The 22,618-nt window shown below is 43.7% G+C and overlaps 1 protein-coding gene across 1 annotated transcript in view; it reads right to left on the reverse strand.

Annotated features, from left to right (window-relative positions):
* Positions 1–241: 241 nt before the first annotated feature.
* Positions 242–22,618, reverse strand: part of LOC124717233 — a 29,671-nt gene continuing 7,294 nt past the window's right edge. Inside the window, exons 2-6 of the mRNA XM_047244033.1 lie at positions 22,085–22,194; positions 11,341–11,428; positions 5,900–5,985; positions 5,427–5,571; positions 242–1,266 (exon numbers count right to left, since the gene is read on the reverse strand). Of these exons, the coding sequence (XP_047099989.1) occupies positions 1,163–1,266; positions 5,427–5,571; positions 5,900–5,985; positions 11,341–11,428; positions 22,085–22,159 (498 nt within the window). The 5' untranslated portion in view covers positions 22,160–22,194 and the 3' untranslated portion in view covers positions 242–1,162. The remainder of the gene's footprint in view (positions 1,267–5,426; positions 5,572–5,899; positions 5,986–11,340; positions 11,429–22,084; positions 22,195–22,618) is intronic.

The raw sequence follows: 22,618 nt of genomic DNA on the forward strand, positions 1-22,618 counted from the left end.
AAATTATTGTTACCGCAAAATAAGTAGGTCCTAATTGTTCAGCATGTATATAGCACACCTTAATTGGTGGTGTACCAGATTCATCAGGGATTTTGAGCCTTATGGCTTAAAGTTAAATGACGCTCAGATAATTTGGATAAAGGAAGAGCAGTAGATGACTCTTAATCACACTAGGTAATTTCTTCCCATGGGAATGATACGTGAATTAACAGAATGAGTTATTTTATTTCTTGTAGCAGAGAATAAACTTTAGAATAAGACTGTACACAAATTTCAAAGGAACATATTTCTGTATCAGAATATCATGATATGCAAAGGCAACTCATAGGATAAGCGACTGAAAGCCCTAGCTGGCGACACTTTACTATTCAAAAGTTTTTAGTAGGTACTTGATAGGTTAATTTATGGGAACTTCTTTATTTAGCAATAACAGTTTCAAAACAGTGATCATTCAGGTACAGTGTCGCCGACTTGAAAATAATATTGCTCACCTTTGTGAACATTCTAATTATTGGTTGTTTTTTCTGTTATACTGTCCAAGTAGAAGACTCTAAATGATCTACAACAATCAATAATTTCATTATATGTTTTTAATTATAAAAGGAAATTAGAAAGACCAGCAAAAGGCAATTATGATTCATTAATTTCAATAAAAATAGATTCTGAGATTACTCTTCAGTGACTAACATCAAATTATTAAAACACCTTCCTTTGTTGCACAAACGACATGTAACGTAAGATAAAGACGATCACCGTTCACTTCTAAAAATGGAAATTCAGTGATAGAAATCCACATAATGGACGTGAATAGGTTTTTTCCGAACACACTGAACAGGACGTAATGAACTACGCTTCCCTAGATGCGTCAGGTAGGACATACATGTGAAGATCTACGGAAAACAGGTCGAAATGAGTTCTTTTCAATTGTCCCTGGAATTATTCACGAAATTCTCTCTTTTTGAAAATGGAAGCAGCAAAATAACTCATACGTAACGTATAGACAAAATCAAGTGTACAAAGGCCTCGAGATAAAAGCTGTGCCTGCATTCTAGATGCGCATTCAAAACCGAACACGTTATCTGACAACCTTGATTTCTTCTAGACTCACACATGAGTTTGCCAGAAGAACCTAAATCTGGAGGAATTTCATCAGCGGCACGTTTCACGTAAGTAATGGTGCACTCTCGCTGACCATGTTGGTTCTTGGGTTCTCACGTAGAGTCCGGTAGTAGATGAGAACGACACGCAGAAAGTACAATCTGAGACCTGGAAAATAAAAGTGAGAAATTCAGAAAGAGAGGCAGATGTTAGGTAAGTCAAATATAGAGTGATATTAGACAGAAATAAATCACAGTCTCTCGATATGATAATGAAAGGTTTTATCTAGATTAAAATACATTGTACCATTCTACAGAATGGTGAGTGAGTCAGGTCTCATCAAAAGGGAGTAACTTCAGGAACATACTAACAAAAGAAAAATAAATTGTAGAAATTTAATTCGTACGCTGTATTAATAGGGTACTACATAACACTGTTCATGTTTATGCCAGAAAATTTTAATTGCATAAAGTATTAAGAAACTGTAGTAAATGACTACTTCTTGTCTCCTACTGCCAGATGACAATGTTAAGCATATATTCCAGTTTTCCATTTAATGTGTGTAGTGTTGGGGAGCGAAATAACTGATGATGGTCGAAGTAGAGAGGATATAAAATGTAGACTGGCAATGGCAAGGAAAGCGTTTCTGAAGAAGAGAAGTTTGTTAACATCGAGTATAGATTTAAGTGTCAGGAAGTCGTTTCTGAAAGTATTTGTATGGAGTGTAGCCATGTATGCAAGTGACACATGGACGATAAATAGTTTTGACAAGAAGAGAATAGAAGCTTTTGAAATGTGGTGCTGCAGAAGAATGCTGAACATTAGATGGGTAGATCACATAACTAATGAGGAAGTATTGAATAGGATTGGGGAGAAGTTTGTGGCACAAATTGACAAGAAGAAGAGACCGGTTGGTAGGACATGTTCTGAGGCATCAGGGGATCACAATTTTTTGCATTGGAGGGCAGCGTGGAGGGTAAAAGTTGTAAAGGGAGGCCAAGAGATGAATACACTAAGCAGATTCAGAAGGTTGTAGGTTGGAGTAAGTACTGGGAGATGAAGAAGCTTGCACAGAATAGAGTAGCATGGAGAGCTGCATCCAACCAGTCTCAGAACTGAAGACCACAACAACAACAACAACAACAACAACAACAACAGTGTTACTGAGGTTTGTTTACAGTTCTCGCTGGTTAATTTAGTGTTTGCAGTGATTTAAAAAACCAGTATCAAAAATTCAGTTTATTTGTAGAAGATATGAGCAGTGCGACATGCTTCCACTTTATTTTTAAATTTCTGGAGATTCCAGATTTTGTACTATATCTATTGTTATTTTTTTTAAGTGTTCTTGAGTAATGCATGTGGTAGTACAATGGGGTTGCAAAGGGCATTTATCTGGGTGGATGCCTGCGCTGCAGTGCATTCTCCAATAAAGAGTGGAAGTATGCCGAATACTCTTAACTGAACTCGACCAAGCAGTGCTGGTGGGAAGACTCCACAGCAGTGGTTCCTACGAACGAATGCTCACCTGAATGGGCTGCATAGTTTTGGAACCAAACGCTCCGAACTTACACCAAAAGAGTGTCATAAGAAATAATAGGCAAAGGGACAATAAGCAGTCTTTGTTGGCTATGTTGAAAATGTTGATAGTTTTCGCTTATGGATGAAAGTAGATCGACAGGTCAAAGTAAGTAAAACTAAGGAAAAAGAACAGAAATGGATATCTTACTTAAATATTATTGTATTGCTTACTGTCTGTATCTGCACCCATTAACGTGGACGGCTCCAGAGGCTATCAAAATTTCAGCAGATAAAGTAATAGTAAGAACTGTGTTCACATAGTCCTGGCACACAAATTATGTTGACCTCTGCGGCTATCGCTTGTGGACTCGTCCTCCGAAGGGAAATTTATTCTTTGAAATACAAGAAGAAATGTTCAACATACGGGATTCACTTCAAGATTCCCCACTCGTGAGTTTTGTTGTTGACGCTGCTCCACACAATGAAGAAATTATACAGTGAGTTAACACGACATTGTCTTGATTATTTTTATCAAAATAAATAATAAATGGATCAAATGGCTCTAAGCACTATGGGACTTAACATCTGAAGTCGTCAGTCCCCTAGACGTAGAAACTACTTAAACCTAACTAACCTAAGGACATTACACACAACCATGCCCGAGGCAGGATTCGAACGTGCAACCGTAGCAGCAGCGCGGTTCCGCACTGAAGCGCCTAGAACCGGTCGGCCACAACGGCCGGGCAGAATAAATACAGATCTGAAGTGATGTGTGTGTGCAAATATATCGATATACTGAATCATTTTCCTCAGTAGATGTGTTAACATGCTCAATCAACAGATTCAGTTCCATCACCGTCGTACATTAGCAGTACTGCGTATCAGCCATTCTGCACTGCAATCACTCTTCACTCCATCGCCAGTACGGACTCAAATTAATCTCTTCTTCCTTAAGGTTTACACTGCAGCGCTGCTCTCAACACGGGAAGAACTGTCCAGGCGTCTCGGAGTGAACCAAAGCGATGTTGTTCGCACATGGAGGAGATAAAGAGAGACAGGAACTGTCGATGACATGCCTCGCTCAGGCCGCCCTAGGGCTACTACTGCAGTGGATGACCGCTACATACGGAATATGGCTCGGAGGAACCCTGACAGCAACGCCACCATGTTGAATGATGCCTTTCGTGCAGCCATAGGACGTCGTGTTACGACTCGAACTGTGCGCAATAGGCTGCATGATGCGCAACTTCACTCCAGAGGTCCACCGCGCGGTCCATCTTCGCAACCACGACACCGTGCAGCACGGTACAGATGGGTCCTACAACATGCAGAAAGGACCGCTCAGGATTGGCATCTCGTTATCTTCACCGATGAGTGTCGCATATGCCTTCAACCAGACAATCGTTGGAGACGTGTTTGGATGCAACCCTGTCAGGCTGAACGCCTTAGACACACTGTACAGCAAGTGCAGCAAGATGGAAGTTCCCTGCTGTTTTGGGATGGCATTATGTGGGGCCGACGTAGCCACTAGTGGTTATGGAAGGCGCCGTAACGGCTGTATGATACATGAATGCCATCCTCCGACCGATATTACAACCATATCGGCAGCATATTGGCGAGGCATTCGTGTTCATGGACGACAATTCGCGGCCCCATCGTACACATCTTTTGAATGACTTCCTTCAGGATAACGACATCGCTCGTCCGCAGGTCGTGGTCGTGCGGTAGCGTTCTCACTTCCCGCGCCCGGGTTCCCGGGTTCGATTCCCGGCGGGGTCAGGGATTTTTTCTGCCTCGTGACGACTGGGTGTTGTGTTCTGTCCTTAGGTTAGTTAGGTTTAAGTAGTTCTAAGTTCTAGGGGACTGATGACCATAGATGTTAAGTCCCATAGTGCTCAGAGCCATTTGAACCATTTGAACGACATCGCTCAACTAGTGGCCAGCATGTTCTCCGGACATGAACCCTATCGACATGCCTGGGATAGATTGAAAAGGGCTGTTTATGGATGACGTGACCCACCAACCACTCTGAGGGATCTACGCCGAATCGCTGTTGAGAAGTGGGACAATCTGGACAAACAGTGCCTTAATGAACTTGTGGATAGTGTGCTACGGCGAATACAGGCAAGCATCAATGCAAGAGGACGTGCTAGTGGGTATTAGAGCTCTGAAGGTGGTACAACATGCAATGTGTGGTTTTCATGAGCAATAAAATGTGCAGAAATTATGTTTATGTTGAGCTCTGTTCCAGTTTCCTGTACAGGTTCCGGAACTCTCGGAACCTAGGTAACGCGAAACTCTTTTTGATGCGTGTAGAAAGAAGTTTCAAGAAGCGCTGAGAACATTATCTTCAGAACATATGATAAAAATTTCTAATAAATAAAAAATTATACAAGTGGCCATCCCTAAAATTGGTAGCTTTTCTACCTAAAAATCGTGGCTTTTGGGGGATTTCTCAGGAACCGCCCATGAACAAATGGTGCTTTTATAAGCTGCCTAAGATCCATCCAAGATCATACCCAATGGAAAATAACCAACAGATTTGCTCAATTTTTCTGGTATGGGTGAAGTGTGTAGCTTTTAAATTTTACGTTATACTATAGCATAGCTAGATTATGGCTATTTTTCTGATAGGTATACAAATGGTCGCTGGGCCAAGGACTGTCCAAAACAGTTGGCCCTTGTCTCTGTGGTCAATTTAATCCGAGATATGACCCCTGAAAAATCACATTTTCGCGCGTGGCTTTTTGGATTTTACTGGAACCGATTATTATCATTATGTATAGTCTGTATAATAATCGTATACTTACAAAGAAAAAAGATGACAAAAACAATTATAACACTGCCGATACGAAGCTCGATAAGAAAAATGCCTAAGATAATGCCTATTACAGTTGCTACTAAGAGCGCCAGGGTTTCCACAACCATCCATGGAAGAAGCATGCTAGCTTTTTCCTGAAATGTAAAAGAAAAAGTTGACATTAATAGTACAGATTTGCTTCTTTAATTTAATACACGTCATTGTTGGCACACTGTATTTCTTATTCTAAAAAGATTCCCCTGACATCGACTGGTAAAAAAATCAAAATAAAAAAATCATATCAACAAGTCCAATGAAATGTGATTGTTACCAAAATTAAATACTGTGAAGTGAGAAGTAACAACAATAATACAGAGAAATACAGTTTCAGTATTACAAATACAAGGATAGAAGAAAAATTTTCAAACAAAATTTGTTCAGTTTCTGACGAAAACAGTGAATTTCTGAAGTAAGACTTTTCACCTTAACGGCTCCAGTGATGAGAAGTACGCTACAAATAGCCTGGATAATGCCAAATACGAGGACTGTCACCAGCTCTCGCTTAGTATCTACAATGCAAACATGAAATTTATCAGTGTCTTTCTCCTACGTAGGAGCTAGATTTTTACGTAATATCAATATGCAAAATATAGAAGTATATATGTAATGAAAATGGTTAAAAAACATAAGAAAAAATATGACATCACAAATATATTATATTAAATATTTGAAATAAGACCATTTCAGCTGAAAGCAGCATCTGAATTACATCGTAGCTTTCTGTATTATCTAAATATGCACATAGACGGATCAGTAACACAAAAATTGTATTAAGAAGATATAATTTAAATTAGTTAACTGTACATTCTCAAAGTCTACCTGACGGTAGTGGAAGAACGTTATTTTCGGTTACATCTCTTCCCTACAAAGTCCATCATCACTGAAGTTACTAAGATACCCTTCACGAACTACAACATTCGTACCGAAATTTTCTAGAGCTATAAAATGTTACTGATTAGAAATGTTCTTGAAAGAGCCAAATGATCTTTCCTCATCACAAGAAGTTGATGGTGCAAATTTTAGGAAGCGAAATATTACTGGAGAAATGCCGTCTGGGGCGTCTTCTTCTCCCCCATTGAGGACGTGGCACACAGCAACAAAAGTCCAGCAGCCTGAATTTCTTGCCAAAACGGAACATAGTGTGCCCAATATCAGGTCTAATATGTCATCTTTCATTTGACATTCTCAACAACTGCCGAGATGCAGAGCGTTGAGGAAAAATTGTTTGGCACTTATATGAAATCGTTTTACTTGCTTCAGGTTAGCTGGTACATGCTCCTTCTGCAGTACGTTGCACTTAGAGTTGTAAGACTAGCGCACGTTACCTGCGTTGCCTGCACGTTAGGTGTGTTGCATACCTATTGGGCGTTGCCTCATAATGAATGCTTTCTTAATATATGCGATCAGTCTCTCACTACATTCGCATAAAAACCGTGGTGGTGAACCATCTAGAAACTGAGAGGAGATATACAGGGTGTCTCAAAATAATGTATACACCCTTTGAAATTGAATATCTCTTTAACTGAAGGAGACGGAAATACAATTTTTGCGGGTAACGATTCAGAAGACGGTGAAAAACATAACAACGCTTTCTTTTGTTTCGGGATTGTAAACAAACATGGCGTATTCGTTGGATCAAGTAAATGGGTGCTAAAATGTTACTGGAAAACGGAGAAAGAGTGGGGTACGACGCCATTGGAGGCTTTAAGTTGGAACACCACCCCAACAAGGGTAACAATTACAAGAATCCGAGATAAGTTTGATGTCGAAGGAACGGTGCAGAATATGAAGAACGCAAATTGCGTAGGAACGATTCGAAGCTATAATTCTTTGGTCGGATAAAGCGACCTTTAAACTTAACAGAACAATTAACCGCCATAACTGCGTGTACTAGACCAGTGGGAATTCGTTCATAACCGAGGAAAGGCATATTAATCTACCAGGAGTATCAGTCTGGCGTGGTCTGTCTTCAAGAAGTTTAATCGGGCCATTTGAAAATACTGTCACAGGCGACTCTTACTTAGAAATGCTGTATATGATAACACCTGGTCTTTGTGACTTTTTTTGAAAATGAAAATTATTCCAACAGGATGGGGCGCCGCCTCATTTTCACACTTATGTGAGGGCTTCTCTCAATCGTACAGTTCCTGGCAGATGGATAGGATGAAGAGGGAGTGTGGAGTTTCCAGCTCGATCTCCTGATTTAGGTGCTCTGGGTACTCTAAGAACACAGCTTACACTGCAAGACCATAAACATGTGACAGTCTTTAAAAGCGAAGTGAGGAAGCCTGTAATGCTGTTTCTTTAGGAACATTATATGCGGCATTTCGGTCTGTTTGTTGTAAGTCATTGCCGACGGTGTATTGAAGTGAAAGGAGGCCATTTTAACGTATACCCCATTTAGTTGTGCCTTAAGGTACGCCACAAGGATTGTACTATATTTCTATCTCCCTTAGTTAAAGAGATATTCAATTTCAAAGAGTGTATACATTATTTTGAGACACACTGTATAAAGGACCAGGTACTCAAGATAACATTTTTGTCTTACATAGTTATCCTCCTACCTTTTACTTAAAAATAAACAGTACTTATAGAAAAACTGAACTGTCAATGTTTCATTTGGGCCGTATTCCGAAACTTTTGGTTTTTAACGTGCATCAGAGGGATGCTGTTGCGAAAATAAATAAAGCAATACAGGTTTATCATATATAGCAAGAAAACGGAAATTTTCTCAATAAAAAGTGAAAGCAAAAAACGAAAAACAAAAATATATCAAACATCGTTTCAATACTACACATAACTTGTATAAAACATGCTTTTGTTATTCACAAACAACAACAAATTTTGTTTATGCAACTACTTCAGCACACTAACGTGGCGAGTCACGTATTAAATTTTTGAGTAGGTTAAATGCCGATAAAATGTTACTTCCACACTTCCCATTTAAAAATGTCATGTTAATTTCGTTGTATCCGATGGGGAAACACACTTCATAAGGCAAATTTCTTAATCATTTACTAACAGTTAAGTCATTTTACCGGAATAAACTTACAGTGGCATCCAAAACTTGTTCAACTAACTGCACGAAGAAAGATTGGAGGCACTTGGAAAAGTGTAGCAAAAGTAAGGCATATCTTGGTCCGAAAATACCATGTAACTTACGGACAGTCCTCACTTACATTATGATTGTATTTGTGAACAGTCGCACAAAGCTCTCAATGGGAACTCATACCGATAAAGTGGCTGCTGCCTTTCGGTATACAGATCCTGATACAGATGTAGTGCGGGTTGCAAAAAAGGATATCAGTAGGGGCACCAGAATCTGTCTGTATAGTGCCGCACACTTCTCAGAAGCACTTGGTAACAAAAATCTAAAAAATCTTTTCTTAATGTTGATTCACCAGAAATCTGTTGCCCACAGACATTTGTACACTACAGGCCATCAAAATTACTACACCGCGAAGATGACGTGCTACAGACGCGAAATTTAGCCGACAGGAAGAAGACGTTGTGATATGCATATGATTAACTTTTCAGAGCATTCACACAAGGTTGGCGCCGCTGGCGACACGTACAACGTGCTGACATGAGGAAAGTTTCCAACCGATTTGTCATACACAAACAGCAGTTGACAGGCGTTGCCTGGTGAAATGTTGTTGTGATGAATCGTGTAAGGAGGAGAAATGCGTACCATCACGTTTCCGACTTTGATAAAGGTCGGATTGTAGCCTATCGCGATTGCGGTGTAGCGCATCGCGACATTGCTGCTCGCGTTGGTCGAGATCCAGTGACTGTTAGCAGAATACGGAATCGGTGGGTTCAGGAGGGTAATGCGGAACGCTGTGCTGGATCCGGCCGGCCTCGTATCGCTATTAGTCGAGATGACAGGCATCTTATCCGCATGGCTGTAACGGATCGTGCAGCCACGTCTCGATCCCTGAGTCAACAGATGGAACGTTTACAAGACAACAACCATCTGCGTTTGCAGCAGCATGGACTATCAGCTCGGAGACCATGGCTGCGGTTACCCTTGACGCTGCATCTCAGACAGGAGCGCCTGCGATGGTGTACTCAACGTCGAATCTGGGTGCACGAGTGGCAAAACGTCATTTTTTCGGATGAATCCAGGTTCTGTTTACAGCATCATGATGGTCACATCCGTGTTTGGCGACATCGCGGTGAACGCACATTGGAAGCGTGTATTCGTCATCGCCATAGGCGTGATGGTATGGGGTGCCCTTAGTTACACGTCTCAGTCACCTCTTGTTCGCATTGACGGCACTTTGAACAGTGGACGTTACATTTCAGATGTGTTACGACCCGTGGCTCTACACTTCTTTCGATCCCTGCGAAATCCTACATTTCAGCAGGATAATGCACGACCGCATGTTGCAGGTCCTGTACGGGCCTTTCTGGATACAGAAAAATGTTCGACTGCTGCCCTGGCCAGCACATTCTCCAGATCTCTCACCATTTGAAAACGTCTGGTCAACGGTGGCCGAACAACTGGCTCGTCACAATACGCCAGCCACTACTCTTGATGAACTGTGGTATCGTGTTGAAGCTGCATGGGCAGCTGTACCTGTACACGCCATCCAAGTTCTGTTTGACTCAATACTCAGGCGTATCAAGGCCGTTATTATGGCCAGAAGTGGTTGTTCTTGGTACTGATTTCTCAGGATCTATGCACCCAAACTGCGTGAAAATGTAATCACATGTCAGTTCTAGTATAATACATTTGTCCAATGAATACCCGTTTATCATCTGCATTTCTTCTTGGTGTAGCAATTTAATTAGCGAGTGGTGTATATTCTCCTTTACTATTTGCAACAGTGTGTCAACGTTGGGGTAACATTTCGATTCTGTGACAGTAGAAATCACCCGGTTTTGAGGCGAAGAATTCATCGAGCCACGTTCGGAGCGCATTTTCGTCCGGAAAGGAAGTTCCTTGAAGGTTGTTCGACAGAGCGCGGAAAAGGTGAAAATCTGACTGAGCAAGATTCAGGCGAATAAGATGTCTGCGGAATGGCTTTCCAACCCAACTCCTGTCTGCAGAATGCGGGCGGACATGCGTGCATAACCGATGGAACATTACGCCGTAATTCGGATTAACGTGGGCAATGCAATATCGTATATACCCGCCAACACCACGCAAGCGACTTTCAAGTAAAATGTCCACCCTGTGCGGGAATATGCATAATGGATGTAAGAGTACGGGTTGTAGGCATATGGTTGACGCATATTGAAGCTCTGGTATGGCCGTGAAGCGTGCTTGGTTAGCCAAATGGCAGGACAATCGCCAGCGATTAGCGGGATATCCGGGTTCGAGTACCGGTGCAGCACACATTTTCATCGTCGTCATTCCCTTGCACAGCTGATAGTTGGCCATATTCGCAACTGCGAATGTATTTGTTGTATTTGAAGAGTAGAAGCACCCAAAATATATGAAATCATGATAGTACACCAACAGCGACAAGAAGAAACGATGAAAATAGATTAACCTTTTATGTTGGTTGCAGCGGGAGCTTTGAAGATTATTGAGTTCAATGTGGAAAGTGTCAGCTGTGGTGGCACGAAGCCTGTTCTCATTATGCAGGCTCAGGACTTTACACATTTAATCATTTATAAAGGTTAAATATTGCACAGTGTTAATGCCCACCCTGGGCACCCTTACACAAATAAGGTGGCTAATACCCACAAATGTAAACTTTTAAGAAATTATTAAAACACGTAATTTTAATTAGAGTTAAGTTTTCATAAACTCGACACTATTAAATCAAGTACACGTTAACCGGTATTTCATTTGTTTTAGAATAAAGTTGGTTTTTTCGCAGCAAAGAAATGTGTTAAGTGCGGCTTCTTACCTGAGTTGTCCCCGCTTATATCATCATTGGCGTACTGGTACAAGTCCCAATTGTACGCTACTACTGCTATCTGCAAAATGCTCCCAATCTGCAATACAAAAAAATAATGCATTTGCACTCAGCTGGTTCCATGTTACACCTCCTTTAGTGTAAAGAGATACGTTATTCAAAAACATGCACGATAATGTTGTGATTCTTGTTTTCCTAGCATAACGAGTATTCCCTGAGGTTTCAGACTAGCAGACGAATGACGAAGACATCTTGCCACGATTATTAATCAGCGATCTTCAGATGAGGCCAAGGGGCTTGTCGTAATGGTAACACAGGTTCCGGTCAGATCACCAAAGTTAAGCGCTGTCGGGCTTGGCTAGCACTTGGATGGGTGACCGTCCAGGTCTGCCAAGCAAGCAGGTTGCAACCATTGAGAAGCCAGTTGAGGAGCTACTTGATTGAGAAGTAGCGACTACGGCCACGAAAGCTGACAACGAGCGGGAGAGCGGTGTGCTGACCGCATGACCCTCCAATCCGCTTCCAGTGACGCCGATTGGCTGAGAATGGCACGGCCGGCCGCGGTGGCCGTGCAGTTCTAGGCGCTTCAGTCCGGAACCGCGAGACTGCTACGGTCGCAGGTTCGAATCCTGCCTCGGGCATGGATGTGTGTGATGTCCTTAGGTTAGTTAGGTTTAAGTAGCTCTAAGTTCTAGGGGACTGATGACCTCAGATGTTAAGTCCAATAGTGCTCAGACTCATTTGAACCATTTTTTGAGGATGGCGCGGTGGTCGGTCGGTACCGTTGGGCCTTCCGCTGCTTAGTTTAGAGCTAGATTGTAGATGAGTCTTACACTTGACCTTGCTGGAGCACGTAGTTGCATTTGTACCAAAAATTTGTACGGTGGCGAATGTACATAGGTTTTCGTTGCATGAGCCCCATATGCCGAGTTTAATGCACCCCATACACGCTCAATTAGTTTTTCAAACTTTGCTAAGTTTGTCAAATGTCTGACCGTGAACGGCGGTTCAAGTGTTATCAAACACGTTTTTACGAGAAATTTAGACTGACGCCAGATTTGACAAGATAGCGAACGTTTCTTGTATTGGTGTTTCACCGCTCATGTTTAGCGAAAAAAAGTTTTACTACAATTTCTCTCTCTATACCGTGAGTTTTCACACTACGGACACTGTGATGTAGGGCAAAAACAAAGTAGTACAGGTGTTGCTTCTTTCTCAGACATATACACTATTGGCCATTAAAATTGCTACACCACGAAGATGACGCGAAATACAACGGATAGGAAGAAGATGCTGTGAATGCAAATGATTAGCTTTTCAGAGCATACACACAAGGTTGGCACCGGTGGCGACACCTACAACGTTCTGACATGAGGAAAGTTTCCAACCGATTCCTCATACATAAACAGCAGTTGACCGGCTTTGCCTGGTGAAACGTTGTTGTGATGGCTCGTGTAAGGAGGAGAATTGCGTACCATCACGTTTCCGACTTTGATAAAGGTCGGATTGTAGCCTATCGATACTGCGGTTCATCGTATCGCGACATTGCTGCTCGCGTTGGAAGAGATCCAATGACTGTTAGCAGAATATGGAATCAGTGAGTTCAGGAGGGTAATACGGAACGCTGTGGTGGATCCCAACGGCCTCGTATCACTAGCAGTCGAGATGACAGGAATCTTTTCCGCATGGTTGTAACGGATCGTGCAGCCACGTCTCGATCCCTCAGTCAACAGATGGGGACGTGTGCAAGACAACAACCATCTGCACGAACACTTAGATGACGTTTGCAGCAGCATGGACTATCACCTCGGAGACGGTGGCTGCGGTTACCCTTGACGCTGCACCACAGACAGGAGGGCCTACGATGGTGTACTCAACGACGTACCTGGGTGCAAGAATGGAAAATCGTCATATTTTCGGACGAATCCAGGTTCTGTTTACAGCATCATGATAGTCGCACCCATGTCTGGCAACATCGCGGTGAACGCACATTGGAGGCGTGTATTCGTCATCGCCATACTGGCGTATCACCCGGCGTGATGGTATGGGGTGCCATTGGTTACAAGTCTCGGTCACCTCTTGTTCGCATTGACGGCACTTTGAACAGTGGACGTTACATTTCAGATGCGTTACGACCCGTGGCGCAACCTCTCTCTCAATCCCTGTGGAACCCTACATTTCAGCAGGATAATGCACGACCGCATGTTGCAGGTCCTGTACGGGCCTTTCTGGATACAGAAAATGTTCGACTGCTGCCCTGGCCAGCACATTCTCCAGATCTCTCACCAATTGAAAACGTCAGGTCAACGGTTGCCCAGCAACTGGCTCGTCACAATATGCCAGTCACTACTCTTGATGAACTGTGGTATCGTGTTGAAGCTGCATGGGCAGCTGTACCTGTACACGCCATCCAAGTTCTGTTAGACTCAATGCCCAGGCGTATCAAGGCCGTTATTATGGCTAGAGGTGGTTGTTCTGGGTACTGATTTCTCAGGATCTATGCACCCAAATTGCGTGAAAATGTAATCACATGTCAGTTCTAGTATAATATATTTGTCCAATGAATACCCGTTTATCATCTGCATTTCTTCTTGGTGTAGCATTTGTAATGTCCAGTAGTGTATTATGCAGGAAGAGGTTAAGAACGAAATCAATATTCCACACACAACAACAACAAGCGTGCATGCTAAAAGAAAAAGAAAAAAAAAGTAATTTAAGCTCTTCGGTTCTTTAATGGATGATGTACAGTATAGGTTCCCTCAGAGTCGTATTTTAATGGACTGTCATTAGAGGAGCAATTACAAGAGAATAAATTTTTGCACGCTTGTGTCTTCGTTCGAACAAACTCATTCGGAGAAAGTTGATGTAATTATCGGGATCTGGTTATAATATGTCCGTCAGCAGACATTCATTGATATATTTCTCTCTGTCTCATTCATTCCCTGAACCAGCGTCTTGTTTCCTCTTTCTTCTTTACACATAGTGCTAAACTCAGTACTAGAAACGCTTTGTCTGCATTGGTAGTCGTGTTCCCACTAGTGCACTAGTGTCAAAATACTTCACGACATGAACAGCGTCTGTTTCAAAAGTAACATAAAATTGACAAACTTTGCTGGTACGTGCGCGGGAATGTTTGACAAACACGTGGGTAGAAAACTGGTTTGATCGTGTAAGGGCTGCTTGAGGCACTCTGCGAATATTGGTTCATCGCCAGACGCACGCGCAGTGGTGTTACTGCATGCGTTTCTTCTGTTGTACTGCAGGCAAAGAGGAGTTATAATTCAGCAGTCAAGATAGTAAAATTGTGTCTGGACGTGTCATTAGGCGTATTGGAGAAGAGCTGGAGTCCGTAGAATGCCTTGTCTGTGTGGCAAAGTCTGCATTGGTCAGATCACGTGCATAGCTAATGTCAGCTGCATAGAACATGATTGCACATTCTCCTTTTGCAGCATAGTAAGTCAGCCATCGCCAAACACTGCATTTACGGAGGGCATTCCATGGATTATTCCGCCACGAACTCTTGGCCACGACGAGATCCTTCTGGGATTCAATTATTAACAAATCTGTGGAAATACATTTCGCAGAAGATCTTATTAAACGCGATGGTGGCTTTCAACTTGAGAAAGCTTAGGACGAGAAACACAAAATTTTACTCTTTACGACACATACAGTGACAGGTAATTTTATTAATTTGACAACTAAATTCTAACCGCCAGACATGCAACATGACAGAAGGTATGCATGCCTTCCACACGCCCGCGCGACCGCTACGGTCGCAGGTTCGAATCCTGCTTCGGGCATGGATGTGTGTGATGTCCTTAGGTTAGTTAGGTTTAAGTAGTTCTACGTACTAGGGGACTGATGACCTCAGTAGTTAAGTCCCATAGTGCTCAGAGCCATTTGAACCATTTTTTTTTCCACACGCCTGCAGATGGAACAATATTCGGAGAACACATTAAAGTAAACATAGGGCGATCATTTAGCGAAACCCTCTGCACGAAGGCCAACGGTATAAATACAGCAACTTGCACCAGCAGCCTCACGGGTAAAATATTCCTGAAAAAGACTTAATGGTTGTCATTCAAAATATCGTGGCAAGATGTCGTCGTCATCTGGTTGAAAAGCTGAATTGTCGTTGAACACGATCTTCTTATTTAGTATCTTCAGTGTCTTATAGGTCACATGCAGAACAAGTGGGGTCTTTTCCGAAAGTATAAATGGACATGCACTCTTTTGTGGACTGGCAAGACAGCCAATCCACAAGGGCGGGAGGCCGAAGGGCACGCGTTTAAGCTCACGCAAGATGGCGTGAGGTCTGGAACAGGACAGCGTCTTTATAGTAGCAAAAATAGTACGTAGCTTCTGAAATACTTAACTTGAATCCATAATTGGTGAACATCGGTCTGACGGTACATGCATCACAAGATAAATAGCAATTGATAATGGCGCCTTGCTAGGTCGTAGCAAATGACGTAGCTGAAGGCTATGCTAACTATCGTCTCGGCAAATGAGAGCGTAATTTGTCAGTGAACCATCGCTAGCAAAGTCGGCTGTACAACTGGGCGAGTGCTAGGACGCCTCTCTAGACCTGCCGTGTGGCGGCGCTCGGTCTGCAATCACTGATAGTGGCGACACGCGGGTCCGACGTATACTAATGGACCGCGGCCGATTTAAAGGCTACCACTTAGCAAGTGTGGTGTCTGGCGGTGACACCACACACTCACTTCGCGGATCCAGCACTTTGCCTGTGGGAATGTGTCGCAAAACACTGGCCAATAATTTGGTTCCCAGTCTTCTTGGAGTATTAGACAAACTGTATTACTCAGCAACTAGAGGAAACTGTAGCAGGTAGTTCTTCTTATAGTTTACACGGCCAGTTTAAAACCAAAGCGACACACGCCACCAAGCTGGGATAGGTACAAGAGACGCCACAACGGTAAGATTTCTATACAGTACTTTGCACAATTAGTAGCGGCTGCTTGGAGGATCAAGCTGAGATCGGTGCCCAAGTGCAAGATTCAAATGGTTCAAATGGCTCTGAGCACTATGGGACTTAACTTCTGATGTCATCAGTCCCCTAGAACTTAGAACTACTTAAACCTAACTAACCTAAGGACATCACACACATCCATGTCCGAGGCAGGATTCGAACCTGTGACCGTAGCGGTCGCGCGGTTCCAGACTGAAGCGCCGAGAACCGCACAGCCATTAACGACCGCCCAAGTGCAAGACTCGGGAGGGTTGCCCAGAAAGCAATGCTCCGCATTTTTTTCTGAAACAATTGTTTATTGATCATAATGAGTATTACACACGCGAAAGAATGGTGTTTTATCTGCACACCCTATTTTTCGACGTAATCTCCATCCCGTTCTGTGGCCTTCCTCCAGTGCGAAACAAGGGCGTGTATTCCCTGTTGGTATCAATCCCTGTCCTGGTGGCAGAGCCACTGCTTCACTGATTCAATCACCTCCTCATCGTCTTCAAAATGTCTTCCACTAATGGGATGCTTTAATGGACCAAACAAGTGGAAGTCCGAGGGTGCTAGGTCAGGTGTGACAGCCGTGGATGTTCTCCCCGACCGCTGCAAATCTTGGAGCTCCACTGAACCGCCTTTTGATGACCTCACCCTCCGTGCCCAGCTACTAAATGTACTTCCGTCGACAGCAGATGCTCCACAGACTTTGCACAAGCGTTTGCGAATATCCCCAACAGTTTCTTTCTCTGCAGTGAGAAATTCAATGACGGCATCTTGCTTGTAACGTACATCACCTACAGACGACATTTTGAAACTGTCCTGCAGGTACGCTATTTGTTGAAAGTAACGGAAACTTGGCGCGCTTACTCAGAAGACTTCAAACAATACATACGTAACGTTTCTCATTCGTAGCTTTGTTTCGGCTCCGAAAAAAAATGCAGTGCATTACTTTCTGGGCAACCCTCGTATATACACTGTGCATCACAATTAGCGGCTAAAAGTGACAAGGGTGAAAGTTCTATGAGGCAAGAGGGTGGGAGGGGGGGGGGGGGGGGGGGTTTGGCGGAAGATGATAATTCACTTGAGTGGAAAAATGTTCTCCAGTCGAACCTGATAGTTTCCCAACAATAAGCAACATCAGTCCAAACTAGAAATACTCTCAGACTGGTCTCAGAAGAGCTGAATTGCAAGGTTCCCATCTCAGTAATGTTGGAGCAGTACAAGAACCGTGCTCGAGATGCTTAAGATGCCAGCCACTGTGCTGTGGAATGTATTGTTGGACGGAGATAATAATTAATCCGTAACCTAGTAACTGAAACTCATATGCAGTCCACTATTTCCCGATTGGCAGCTTTTTATGATGTTGACTGTAATGACGCAGCCTACAGATTTAAAATTGTTAACTGAACACGGCGACCTCAAAATCAAATGCGGAATGTAACCGACATGTCCAGAAATAATAACCGTAACACGACATCCAGCCTGTTGAGGCTTCATACGTAAACTATCGACTGGTGGGGCTATTGGCAGCTACTACAGATCTGAATATGGTCATCACAGACCGAAACGGGAATCAATTGATGCACAATGGGCTTAAAGAGAACAACATTCTCGAGATCACTGTTTCCCATTACTGCAACGATGTCGTAATTCGTATTTCTGGTCCACAGCTCGTGGTTTAGTGGGTAGCATTGTTGCCTCTGGATCACGGGGTCATAGGTTCGATTCCCGGCCGGGGGTCGGGGATTTTCTCCCCTGGGGACTAGGTGTTTGTGTTGTCCTCATCATTCCATCATCATTTGTGAATATGGCGAGACCGGACTGTGTACAGATTAGGAGGTTGTACGGGCGTTGATAATCGCGCAGCTGTGCACCCCACAAACCAGAGAATCATCATCGTATTTATATGGTGTAGCTGATCGCATAAAATTTGTAACTGTGATTAGTTATACGAGAGGGTACTTACAGCAGGTACGGCGAGATAAATTACCTGATACTTACAGTGGTTTTGGCACAGGTATGTTGAGCGAGTTCCCTAACTCTGTTTAGTTTACACTCCTGGAAATGGAAAAAAGAACACATTAACACCGATGTGTCAGACCCACCATACTTGCTCCGGACACTGCGAGAGGGCTGTACAAGCAATGATCACACGCACGGCACAGCGGACACACCAGGAACCGCGGTGTTGGCAGTCGAATGGCGCTAGCTGCGCAGCATTTGTGCACCGCCGCCGTCAGTGTCAGCCAGTTTGCCGTGGCATACGGAGCTCCATCGCAGTCTTTAACACTGGTAGCATGCCGCGACAGCGTGGACGTGAACCGTATGTGCAGTTGACGGACTTTGAGCGAGGGCGTATAGTGGGCATGCGGGAGGCCGGGTGGACGTACCGCCGAATTGCTCAACACGTGGGGCGTGAGGTCTCCACAGTACATCGATGTTGTCGCCAGTGGTCGGCGGAAGGTGCACGTGCCCGTCGACCTGGGATCGGACCGCAGCGACGCACGGATGCACGCCAAGACCGTAGGATCCTACGCAGTGCCGTAGGGGACCGCACCGCCACTTCCCAGCAAATTAGGGACACTGTTGCTCCTGGGGTATCGGCGAGGACCATTCGCAACCGTCTCCATGAAGCTGGGCTACGGTCCCGCACACCGTTAGGCCGTCTTCCGCTCACGCCCCAACATCGTGCAGCCCGCCTCCAGTGGTGTCGCGACAGGCGTGAATGGAGGGACGAATGGAGACGTGTCGGCTTCAGCGATAAAGAGTCGCTTCTGCCTTGGTGCCAATGATGGTCGTATGCGTGTTTGGCGCCGTGCAGGTGAGCGCCACAATCAGGACTGCATACGACCGAGGCACACAGGGCCAACACCCGGCATCATGGTGTGGGGAGCGATCTCCTACACTGGCCGTACACCACTGGTGATCGTCGAGGGGACACTGAATAGTGCACGGTACATCCAAACCGTCATCGAACCCATCGTTCTACCATTCCTAGACCGGCAAGGGAACTTGCTGTTCCAACAGGACAATGCACGTCCGCATGTATCCCGTGCCACCCAACGTGCTCTAGAAGGTGTAAGTCAACTACCCTGGCCAGCAAGATCTCCGGATCTGTCCCCCATTGAGCATGTTTGGGACTGGATGAAGCGTCGTCTCACGCGGTCTGCACGTCCAGCACGAACGCTGGTCCAACTGAGGCGCCAGGTGGAAATGGCGTGGCAAGCCGTTCCACAGGACTACATCCAGCATCTCTACGATTGTCTCCATGGGAGAATAGCAGCCTGCATTGCTGCGAAAGGTGGATATACACTGTACTAGTGCCGACATTGTGCATGCTCTGTTGCCTGTGTCTATGTGCCTGTGGTTCTGTCAGTGTGATCATGTGATGTATCTGACCCCAGGAATGTGTCAATAAAGTTTCCCCTTCCTGGGGCAATGAATTCACGGTGTTCTTATTTCAATTTCCAGGAGTGTATTTTTCTATGACAATGTCTAAGTGTTGCCGCTGTTGTCGGCAACTAATACAGTACCGGCGGTAGCCTTCTGCAGCTTGTACTTGACAACTGGCAACAATGCTTCCAGTTATCAGGAATACCGGTGGGCTCAAAAAGCGTTTACCCCTACTCCAAATATACCACGAAAGGTTAAACAGCACTTGCGTCATAAAATGGAAGACTTTGACATCCTTCAAGTGTGCACTTCTTGTACAATTGTAAGCTTTTAGTATCGAACAGACTTGGAACAGTTACAAATGTGCAAGGGCAACAAATACCAATCTTGCAGTTAGGAGGCGACATGGCCTTTCTGCCTAGAAGTGAGGACTTAGGACACCATATTTAGCACTTAATATAGCTTACGTTAAACAAAGCAAAGAATAATTTGATCAGGAGAAGTAGAACTGTGACGTTCTTAACACCAAATCGGGGATGACAAACTGGTAGAAGTGAGACGCTTCCCTCATCAAGAATGGAAGATTAAATACAGTGGCCGAAACAAGGAAGACATCTGTTAGAAACTAATAAATTAGAAATTAGATTCCATCTGGAATGCAGCATCATGCAGATGTTAAGTTTGGACCCTTATAAATCCGATAAAGAAAATGATGATGAAGTAGTGCGGTTGTTTATCTAATAATTATACAAACGTAACCTTTGACTATGAAAACGGCAAATAACTTACAGGAACGGTTATTACAGCACGGAATACGATATAAATTCAAGTTTTATTCCCGTGTAACACTCTTTAGTTCCTGACATTCTCGCTAGGTGGCATGCATTAATGAGTTATTCCAACAGTCATCATGGAGTCGTATAACGGTGAAGTGTTATCTATCGTTTCATGAATCCAAATCTGCTGCTACAATTCACAGACAGCTCCAGACTAAATATCACAAGATATCACTTCAAAGACAAAGTGTTATTAACTGGCGCGATCTTCTCACCGAAACTGTCTGTGTATCACATAGCGTCCGGGTAGGCCAGGAGTCTGTTATGCAGCAACTGAATAAGATCGGCGGTCTTACATCCGTAGTCCAGGTGAATCAGCGAGACATGTCACCTTAGAATTGAATATGCCTGGGGTTGCCGTGTGGAAGGTATTACGGAAACGCCTGTCATTCAAACCTTGCTAATTGGAACTGTCGCAAGCTTTAAGACAAAGTTACTAGGAAAAACGAGCTGTGTTTAGTGTAGAAAAGTTTCACAGAATGCAGACTGAAGATGATTTTCTTGAATGGCGAAGCCACCTTCCCTACTTGCGGCAAGGTGAATCAGCATAATGTTCGGATCTGGGGTGACCAGAAACAACGTCACGTAATCGAACATGTACGGAACTCGCATAAGGTGAATATTATTTGCGCTGTTGCTTGAACCTTATCTAATGCTTCAATTACAACAGGGTATGGGCACACAATTTATTTTTCAGCAAGATGGCGCGCCGTCACATTATCATAGTGAAGTCGTCGCTTATGTCCGTAGGAATGTGCCGACTTGGACTGGACGTGGTGCAACAATTTCTTGGCCACCACGATCTCCTGATGTAACCTCAATGGACTCCTGTGTATGGGTTTACATTAAAGGCAGTGTTTGTTGCTCCGCTTCTAGAAGACGTCGACGAGTTGCGACAACGGATAACACGAGCAGCTGCCACCATACATCAAGACTTCTTTCATAGGATTTGGCAGGAAATAGATTAACAATGGGAGGTTTGTCGTGTTGCAGAAGGTAATCACATTGAAGATTAGCGAGCAAAGTCTGAAGATATATTGCATTCAGTGCTGTATCTAAAATTTCTGTAAGTTAGATACCTTTTCACAATTAAAGGTTACTTTCGTGTATCTAACCTAAGGATGCTAAAAATTAAGTGAGCAGATAAAGTTCAAAATGAACTAGTGTATATTAATAAAAAAGTTGGGGAAAGAAGTCTGGGGAAGGAATTGATTAGAAGGGACAGATTAGTGAGACATATGCTATGGCATCCAAGGCATCTTGGGCTGCAAGGAGCAATAGAGGGAAAAAATATTGGTGTACGAGGATTGGAATATGCCAAAAAAGGTTATAGAGAATGCAGGGTGTAGTAACCACGTACAGATGAAGAGGATAGCACAAGACAGGAAGGGATGGAAGGGCATTAACCCGGTGGAGAGGCTGATGGCTTGAGAAAACAGAAGAAAAGAGTATCAAGTGAAATTGGAAGAGATCACAAGTGAAGTACAGCACACAGATAGTAACATACCGTTTTTTTTTCTTGTGTACTCACCACATTCAAGACGCCAATGATGATGGTGCCTGTCCCAAGGGACCATGCATAGCAACAGTGGGTGGCAACATCCATCTCTGTGCCACTGGTTTCCTGATTGGAAAGTTGCCCTGTAACAAATGGATGAGACATTTCACACAGAAACTGGAAGCACAATCAGAAATTAATGGCCAAACTGTAGTGAGCGGTTATACTGCATATGCTCCGTACCTCCTGCTGGTTTGCTGAGCATGTAACTTGTTTAATTTCATTGAGGCTCGTTTAATTTCATTGAGGCTTGTTTGATTTCATCGAGGCTTGTTTGATTTCATCGAGGCTTGTTTGATTTCATCGAGGCTTGTTTGATTTCATCGAGGCTTGTTTGATTTCATCGAGGCTTGTTTGATTTCATCGAGGCTTGTTTGATTTCATCGAGGCTTGTTTGATTTCATCGAGGTTTGTTTACTTTCATCGAGGCTTGTTTACTTTCATCGAGGCTTGTTTACTTTCATCGAGGCTTGTTTACTTTCATCGAGGATTAACTATTATAGATAC

The sequence above is a fragment of the Schistocerca piceifrons genome, chromosome 9 (assembly GCF_021461385.2).
Source record: "Schistocerca piceifrons isolate TAMUIC-IGC-003096 chromosome 9, iqSchPice1.1, whole genome shotgun sequence".
Taxonomy (NCBI): Eukaryota; Metazoa; Arthropoda; class Insecta; order Orthoptera; family Acrididae; genus Schistocerca; species Schistocerca piceifrons.